The sequence below is a fragment of the Dasypus novemcinctus genome, chromosome 10 (genome assembly GCF_030445035.2).
Source record: "Dasypus novemcinctus isolate mDasNov1 chromosome 10, mDasNov1.1.hap2, whole genome shotgun sequence".
Classification (NCBI taxonomy): domain Eukaryota; kingdom Metazoa; phylum Chordata; class Mammalia; order Cingulata; family Dasypodidae; genus Dasypus; species Dasypus novemcinctus.
This window is the reverse complement of record NC_080682.1, coordinates 107,662,815-107,671,816: the sequence shown is the minus strand read 5'-3', so window position 1 is coordinate 107,671,816 and position 9,002 is coordinate 107,662,815. Positions and strand designations below refer to the sequence as shown.

Genomic DNA, 9,002 nt, shown 5'->3' with positions numbered 1-9,002 from the left:
GAGAGGGAGGTGGAGTTCTGATCCCCTCCCCCCCACTGTCCCTCTGGGATGGCCCCGCCAGTGTCCCTCCCCATGCAGGTATCCTGCTCAGGATCTGGTGACCTCCCTGCCCTAGCCCCTGCTGGAAACCCTAAACACTGCCTATGTCTTTGTATATCATTCTTTTATTCCACCCACCTCAAATTACCCGATTAGAGAGTGTACCACCTGTCTCTTGCCGATGAGGGATAGGAAAAAGCTTAGCGAGTTAGAAGAAAGGAAAAGGGTAGTTATGGCCCAAGTGAGCAAGGGAGAAAGCAGTACAGCCAGGAAGGCAGGAGCTAACCCTTCAGATAGGCAGGGACTCAACCACTGAAACCGTCTGCATCTGGATGGCTGGATGGAAGGAAGACTGGGTGAATGAATGACAGCACACGTGTACACGCCATGCATGCATGAAAGAATGAGTAAGGGAGTCAGGGAACGAGTGAATGAACGGGACGTGTGGTGAGCGGAGTGCCACTCGGGTGGACTTCGGAAGCTAGTTGAACTCTCTACCCGGCAGGATGCTGGAGGCCACCGGGCCCGAGGAGGAGCTGGAGCCGGCCTCCGAGGCGCCGTGCGCGGGGGCCTGCCACGCGCAGCGCGTCCTGCACACCCTCAACGCCTACCGGCGGAACGGCACTCTCACCGACGTGGTGCTGCGCGCCGGCGGCCGCGACTTCCCGTGCCACCGCGCCGCGCTGAGCGCGGGCAGCGCCTACTTCCGTGGCCTGTTCGCAGCCGCGCGGCCGGACCGCGGCCCAGCCGTGGTGCCCGTGGCCCCCGTGGCGCCGCAGGGGCCGGGCGCGGGGCCCGCCGGGGCGGCGGCGGCCGCGGCGCTGGCCGTGGTGCTCGACTACGTGTACGGCGCGGGCGTGCGGCTGCGCGCCGAGGACGAGGCGGCCGCGGTGCTGGCCCTGGCCGAGCGGCTGCGCGTGGCGGGCCTGCGCGAGGCCTGCGCGCGCTTCCTCGAGGGCCGCCTGCGCGCCGCCAACAGCCTGGCGCTGCGCCGCGTGGCCGCCGCCTTCTCGCTCACCTCTCTGGCGGAGCGCTGCGGCCGCGTGCTGCGCCAGGCCTTCTCCGAGGTGGCGCGCCACGCCGACTTCCTGGAGCTGGCGCCGGATGAGGTGGCGGCGCTGCTGGCCGACCCGGCGCTGGAAGTGGCGCGGGAGGAGGTCGTGTTCGAGGCGGCCATGCGCTGGGTGCGCCACGACGCGCCGGCCCGCCGCGGGCAGCTGCGGCGCCTGCTGGAGCACGTGCGCCTGCCGCTGCTGGCGCCCGCCTACTTCCTGGAGAAGGTGGAGGCCGACGAGCTGCTGCAAGCCTGCGGCGACTGCCGCCCGCTGCTGCTCGAGGCCCGCGCCTGCTTCATCCTGGGCCGGGAGGCCGGCGCGCTGCGGACCCGGCCGCGGAGGTACCGCCCGCCGCCGCTGGCCTCCCGCCCGCTGTTAGTCCCACGGTTTTCAACCATTCACTCCTTCCTTCATTATCCCTCATTTAGTCATCGAATTATGACGTCTTGAATGAGATTCAGTTATTTTTTCAACAAACTTTTCAAGGGCTTGGTGCTGGGAATTCTGCTCTTGAAGAATCAATAGTCCAGTGGGGAAGATGCTGGGACTCCCAGGCCTTGCATTTCTTTTTTCTTGCCCATCCGTTCCCTCCCTCATCCTTTTCACCTATTCATGCCATAATACTGAGTACTTACTTTGGACCAGGCCCCATGCTGGGTGCACAGGACTCAGGGTGCTCTGGAAACACCTTTTGCCGCCCCCCCCCCCCCCGCCCCCCGCCCCCCGCCCGGAAGCTCACAATCTATTAAGGGGCTTATTAATAGGCAAGGGCCTGGGGAGAAAAATGAAGGAGACCCACTCCCACCCCTAAAATGCCAGACCAGGAGACTACGGGGTGAGGGAGTCCAAGACGGTCTGTAAACCGCCAGCAGTAGAAGGCAGGGACCCCTTTATTTACCATTGTATCCCCAACAGTAAGCACAGGGCCTGGTACAAAGAAGATGCCAAATATTTGCCGAATGAATTAGGAAACCCATGGCCAATGGGCTCAGAAATTATGGTTTAATCAGGAGCCCGAGGGGTCAGTGGGAGGGAAGAGCACTTTGCTGGGTGGAGTGGCTTGGTTCAATGGAATTAGATGGACTTAACAGATAGTTATAGGGGGGAAAAGGGCAGCAGAATTAGCAGTTGTGATGGAGATCAGAAAAGAGTGGTAAAGAGAACAGGTTCTAGTCAAACCTGGGCTTGAATCCTAGCTGTCACTTACTGGCTGCATGACTTTGGGCAGCTTCGTCTGTAAAAGGGATACTAATCCCTACCTAATAGCACTGTCCTAAGGATTAAGGTGATTTTTCTAGGTAGGGGTACTGGCTCTGAAGATTCTTTTCCTGTAACTTTTCGGTCAGTAGGATAAAGATTAGGGGCCCTCTTCCCATCAACAGCCAGAGAGAAGTAGAGGGCATGGAAGGGCAGCAGGAGTGTTCAATGTGGACAGTGAAAAGGGAGGGGGCCTCAACTTGGGTACTGTCAGGGGGCACTGGGCGTCTCCCCACTCCAGATTCATGGACCTCGCTGAAGTGATCGTGGTCATCGGCGGCTGCGATCGCAAGGGGCTCCTCAAGCTGCCCTTCGCCGATGCCTACCACCCGGAGAGCCGACGCTGGACCCCGCTGCCCAGCCTGCCGGGCTACACGCGCTCAGAGTTCGCAGCCTGCGCGCTCCGCAATGACGTCTACGTCTCCGGTGAGGGCGGGGCCACAGCCGAGTCCCCACGGGATTGGCTCCGTCTACGCACGTCAGCCACACCACCGTTCTTTCCTCCAACCAGGAGGAGGCGGGACTTTCCCTGGTGTCTTAGTTTTTGGCTGAAGTGGTGTGCAGTCCAGCAGAGCCACAGCGGGCGCCGTGACTCTGCCCTTCACTTCGCTACGTAACCTTCAATTCATAATCACGCTAATAATCACATCTCTTTCTCTAGCCTACTACGTGCGGGACATTAATGCTAAGCGCCCTGCATTCGTCATCTCATTTAAATTCCCCTACAACCCCAAGGAAGTATGGATTATCCCCATTCTACAGATGAGAAAATAGGCTCTATGAGGTTAAGAATCTCTCTCCCTTGTCTCAAAAACGACAAAGCTAAGATAGGAAAGCAGATCTGTCTGATGCCAACAAACTGCACTCAGGCTAAGGAGTCACACTTAAATAAAACAGTTCTTGCCTGATTTAGAGAGTGAGACAGAGAGACTATTGACCACTAGGCAGGATGTGATCTGAACTGAGTTCCCAACTGATCTGGAAGCACAGGAAAGGATCATTAAACCCCACTCAGGGAATACAGCTCAACTTCTTGGAAGGGATGACTTTCAGCTAGCCTTGAAGGGAAAGTCAGGAACAGCACAGGCAAAAGCATGAGGTTACCACCATGCAGAAAGGTTCCTGGCATCCAGGCTCCTGTGTACTCAGCACAGGCTGTGTGCCTGGAAGGAGGGGAAGCTCATGCAGTTGGCGGGAGAGGAAGGCTGGAGTCAGATCCCGGCGGCCTTGGTGGCTGGCCTGAAAAGACTGCATTTAATGCTGTAGTGGGCTATGGGGTGCCAGGGAAGGGTGGGGAGCAGAAGAATGAGCAGGGAGGCCCTAGAGACCATGCGGGCCGCACATTACCACTGGACAGCTTATCCGTCACCATAGCCTCTGAATGATGTGCGGGGCCTCTACTAGGTGCCACTGATCGCAGAGTCAGGGCTACAGAACACAAGTGGCTCAGGTTGGCGGTTCAGGCTGAGGGGTGGACTCAGGGGTTGTCTCTGGGAAGGCTGCTCCTGAGAGGTGAGCCCCTGGTCAGGAAGCCAAGGTGGCCAGGCACAGGAAGGGACACAGTCTAGACAACCCCAGCACCCAGCCCACAGGGTGGTTTGTGTCATTCACCAGCACCAGTGCTGGGTGTTGGGGATGGAAGCTCTGGTTGGTCTCTACTCTGGCAGTTAATGGGCATGTCACCTTCGGCAGGTCATTCCTGGTCGCGAATCCTCCTGTGTCCTATCTGTAAACAGGGTCTAATAATCCCAACACCTCATGGAGGGATGAGATTAGAAATGAAATCATGGATGTGAAAGCAGAAGGGAGGGGGGACGACGGGTTCACCCTCCACCCTTCCAAATGCAGGTGGCACTGCTTTCCCTTGCTCCTCCCTCCATTTCTGATGCTTGTCTGAGCACCTGACACACTGTTTCATAGAGTTTTAAGTGCCTATGTCTGCGTCCCTGAGTACAGAGTCTAGCACACAACTACCACAAGGCACCTGGTAGAAATCAGTTCTTTCTCCCTGACTCTCTTGAGTCCCTGCCCATTGTCCCAACCCAGACCTTCCCACCACCCAATGAAAGCAGACTCTCTGGGTCACAGGTTCAGAGTCTGGGAAGTTCTCCCTGCTGTCTACCCTTACCCCTCCTCTAGATATGAGGACCCGTATCTGTAGTTCTTTAAAGCGTTAGGGATGCCAAGAGGGCCTGGAGCAACTGCTGCTTTTCTCTCCCTAGGAGGCCACATCAACAGTCGTGACGTGTGGATGTTTAGTTCTCATCTGCACACCTGGATCAAGGTGGCCTCGCTGCAGAAGGGCAGGTGGAGGCACAAGATGGCGGTTGTGCAGGGGCAGGTAGGGATCCACTACAGCTGCAGCCTGGGGTCCAGGCTCAGAGCTAACAGGAACGCCCTGGGGGAAGGCCTTCCAAGACACTTGGTAAGAAGGGATCAGAGGCCCCAAATAGGACAGGGACTTGCCCATGGTCGCTTAATGCTAAGAGCATAAATAATAGCAGTTGCTTTAATAGTCTAGCCTAGTGGTCAAGGGTGTGGGCTCTGGGGCCAAACAGCCAAAGTGTGAATCTTGGCTCTGCCACTGAAGTTAAAAAAACACAAAACACAACCTTCCGCCAAATATCTTTGCAAGCTACATCCTGAATTCAGAAATGCAAACAAAAGTGCTTCTTAGAATCGAGTGAGGCGGTGAACCCTTAATGACACTTGGTGTAATAAACATCCACTTGGTATAGGTATTTTACATACCTAATTTGCATTCAGTACCCATCTCATTATCTCTGGTCACACTAGATACTGGCTCCGGGAGGTTCAGGAACTTGACGGACGGGAGGTGGCAGCCCCGGGTGAGCCCCGGTCTGTGTGGCCCCTAAACTGGAGTGGCGTTGGGGCCGGGGCCAACCCTGACCTGTGTATCCCTCGCAGCTGTTCGCAGTGGGCGGCTTCGACGGCCTGCAGCGCCTGCGCAGCGTGGAGCGCTACGACCCTTTCTCCAACACCTGGGCGGCCGCTCCGCCGCTCCCGGAGGCCGTGAGCTCCGCCGCCGTGGCGCCCTGTGCGGGGCTGCTCTACGTGATCGGAGGCGCCAGCCAGGGCGGCGACAACACCGACAAGGTGGGTGCGGGTCCGGGGGTCCCCGAGGACACACAGCGAATCTGCAGCACAGCTGGGCAAGAATGTTTGAGCTGGTGCCACATGGGTTTCATAGATTTTAAAGATTACCTGAGCGGCGGGATGGGTGGGATTACTTAAAATGGTTTCCCTCCATTCAAAAAACAATACTCTCAGTATTGAAAGCTTAAGAAAACCAACATAAAAAGGAAAGAAATCACCCATCTTCCCACCACCTAAGGAACCACCGCTATTATTATTGTGCATTGCCTTCCAGCCTTCTCTGAATTGATTTTTGCTTTTGTTTCCGTTTTGTTTTTGTTCTTACAGATAATAAAAATAAAACTTTGCATTTTTAATTTTTCACATTTAAGCATTTTCCACACATTGAGAAACTCTTCAGTCACTTTAGTGTCTTTGGTGTGTTCAATCTGTCATGGCAGCTCCCTCCTGCTGCCGATGGCTCCACAGGCCTGTGGTCCTGTGATCTGAATTTGCCAAACAAGGACCCCTTGCCCTCCTCACTCCGTGACCCCATCCATTCCTTCAGCAAACCTTCCTGGAGTGGGTAGGGGAAAGCAGCCGGATGAGGCCTGCCTCATTTACATGGCCCCTATAGCAGTGATTTGTCCTAGGCAATTCTGTGTGAGGAAACGGGGTAAAAGTGAGCCAGCCTCATAGCCTGGTGCAGAATGAGCCCTTGGAAATAGTGAAGGGTATCGTAAACATCTGTAGACTGGGAGGCCTGTGGGCAGCTTAGGAATGTAGGTAGACCTCCCTGGAGGTTGGTCATGACCTCAGAACCCCAGGAAAAGGACAGTGTACAAAGCCAGGAACCCAGCTCCATGAGGCCCAGCTCCGAGGACTTTCTAGCACTGACTGGATGGTATCTCCATCCCCTGGGACACACATCTCTCTAAGCTTGGTAGAGGATGCTCAAACAAACAATCTCATATGAGGCAGACTGTGCTCTCCATGAAGGGTGACTGTTCCTGCCAGGGGAGCCAGAGGAGGCTTTAAGGAAGTGGTGGCACTTGACCTGGACCTTGAAAGATGAAGAGGCTTTCATCAAGAGTCCAGGGGCTGGGGACAGAAGGTGGAATTAGACTGAAAGCCATGGAGGGCAGGGATGGTGGGTCTCCTCTACTTTCCCAGATGCGGGCTCAGGCCTCAAAGACATCAACAAGTGTGCTGAATGAGTGCCCCCCACAGGAAGGGTGGGTGGGTATGGACAGAGGACGTCACCATCCTCCTCCCACCCCTCAGGTGCAATGCTTCGACCCCAGGGAGGACCAGTGGAGCCTGCGGTCACCAGCCCCCTTCTCACAGAGGTGTATCGAGGCTGTTTCCTTCGAGGACACCATCTATGTGGTGGGGGGCCTCATGAGCAAAATCTTCACCTACAACCCTGGCAAAGATGTCTGGGGAGAGGCAGCTGTCCTCCCCAGCCCAGTGGTAAGTGGAAGCTCCAGGGCACTGTCCCTGGTGCTGGTTCCATTCAAGAGTGAAAACACTTCAAGAGTGCTGGAGTCTTGTCTGAATCCATCCTGGGTGGTTTTACATAGCTCTCTAGTTTTGTCCTCACAATGATTGCCAACCACGTGTTCATGTTCACAGATGAGTTTAGCCAGAAAGGGGTGAGGCTGGACCCAAGGCCACCTTAGCCCATGTGAAGGCAGACCCTCAGTTCCAAATGTAACTTTGCGAGTTTGGGCTAAATGGCCTTGAGGTTGCTCCCCATCCTGAAGACCACCAGCTGGTGGCCCACTCTAAGTGGAGAAGGAACTTGCTGAGTTCTCCTGCCCCAGTGATGTCAGAGAGGGAAGGCCCAGGCCCCCGGCAGCCCTCTGCCTCCACACCTTCTGTCCTCTTCCCTGGAAACTGCAAAGAGACTATTTAGAGACATGGCTGGACTGCCTGTCACTGTCACCTCTAACCTTTGGTGAGCCTGAGAGCCTAAGATGGTGGTGGTGGTGATTATTGTTGTCACTGGAGTGCTTATTGTTCCAGGCACCTTTTTTCCCCCAGATTTTTATTTTCTCTCCCCTCTCGCCCCCACCCCATTGTCCGCTGTGTCCATTCACTGCTTCTGTGCTCACTTGCATTCTTGTCAGGCAGCACCAGAAATCTGTCTCTCTCTCTTTGTTCCATGTCTTTCTGTTGCGTCATCTTGCTGCATCAGCTCTCCGTGTATGTGGCACCACTCCTGGGTGGGCTGTATCTTTTTTTCCCCCACGCGGGGGCACACCCTGCACATGGCAGCACTGTGCATGGGCCAGCTCACCACATGGGTCAGGAGGTCCAGGGTCTGGTACCCTGGACCTCCTATATGGTAGGCAGACGCTTTATCAGTTCAGCCACATCTGCTTCCTGAGGCCAACGTTTTACATGCTTAACCCCATTAACGGTCAAAGGAATGCTATGAATTTTTCTCATTTTGCAAATAAGGAAACTAAGGCCCAAAGAGACTAAGTGACTTTTTCTTTTTCTTAAAGATTATTTATTTCAACTCCACCCCACCCTTGTTTTTGTACTCACTGCCTGCTTTCTATGTCCATTTGCTGTGTGTTCTTCTGTCTGCTTGTCTTCTCTTTTTAGGCAGCACCAAGAACCGATCCTGGGACCTTCAGGAGTGGGAGAGAGGTGCTCAATCTCTTGCGCCACCTCAGCTCCCTAATCTGTCATGTTTCTTATTGTCTCTCCTCCATCTCTTTTTGTTGCGTCATCTTGCTGCACCAGCTCTCCACATGGGTCAGCACTCTCTGCGGGACAGCTTGCCTTCACCAGGCCCTAGGAATTGAACCCTGGACTCCTATATGATAGAGGAGAGGCCAATTGTTTGAGCCACATCCACTTCTCCTAAGTGACTTTCGAAGCCCATTCATTTAGTAAGAGGTCAAGCCACACCTTGACCTCAGGTCCATCCAATTTCTTGCCTCCCTGACAATGCACATTGCCAGCTCATATTCTGTGGGTCAAGGTTCTACCCCAGGCTAGACCCCACTGGTTGACTGTCTTTCTGTCTTTCATACAGGAGAGCTGTGGTGTGACTGTATGTGATGGGAAGGTCCACATCCTTGGCGGACGGGATGATCATGGGGAAAGCACAGACAGTGTTTTCACCTTTGATCCCAACAGTGAGCAGCTGGAGGCCCAGGCACCCCTGCAGCGCCGCACCAGCTCCCACGGCTGCGTCACTATCGTCCAGAGCCTGGGCAGATGACTTGGGACGACCTGAGCCAGGGGGCAGAAAGGGCAAGACAACTCTGGTGCACCACTCTGCTCCCCTCATGGCACTGCCATGTAAATAGCCTGGTAACTTACTGCCCCCTTTTGTGTAGAAATAAATCCTTGTTCAAAGGTTCTCTTCTAACTTGAGCTTGTTTTGCCTGGAGAAGCAATCCCCAATAGCTGCTCACCTTGAAAAGCACTTTCAAACAGCACCTCATTTATCTTCATAATGATAATATAAGCCTTTTTTAAAATTCTGAAATATTTCATGCTTAATGAGTATAAGAACAGGGAGGCGATTGTGGC

At 54.8% G+C, this 9,002-nt stretch overlaps 1 protein-coding gene across 1 annotated transcript; it reads left to right on the top strand.

The window, feature by feature from the left end:
* Window positions 1-527: 527 nt before the first annotated feature.
* KLHL35 (kelch like family member 35) lies at window positions 528-8,777 on the top strand. The gene is made up of 6 exons (XM_004453991.4): window positions 528-1,435; window positions 2,593-2,777; window positions 4,574-4,692; window positions 5,280-5,468; window positions 6,732-6,920; window positions 8,500-8,777. Exons 1-6 carry the CDS (start codon window positions 546-548, stop codon window positions 8,686-8,688), a joined length of 1,761 nt encoding a protein of 586 aa, XP_004454048.2. The 5' UTR covers window positions 528-545; the 3' UTR covers window positions 8,689-8,777.
* The last annotated feature ends 225 nt before the right edge of the window (window positions 8,778-9,002 follow it).

What these genes read in the sequence shown, in the direction of transcription:
- KLHL35 (XM_004453991.4), top strand. Translation starts at nt 546, where the DNA reads ATGCTGGAGGCCACCGGGCCCGAGGAGGAGCTGGAGCCGGCCTCCGAG. An exon ending in CTGCGGACCCGGCCGCGGAG is followed by an intron (nt 1,436 to 2,592) that starts GTACCGCCCGCC and finishes TCCCCACTCCAG; the next exon opens with ATTCATGGACCTCGCTGAAG. An exon ending in TGGCGGTTGTGCAGGGGCAG is followed by an intron (nt 4,693 to 5,279) that starts GTAGGGATCCAC and finishes TATCCCTCGCAG; the next exon opens with CTGTTCGCAGTGGGCGGCTT.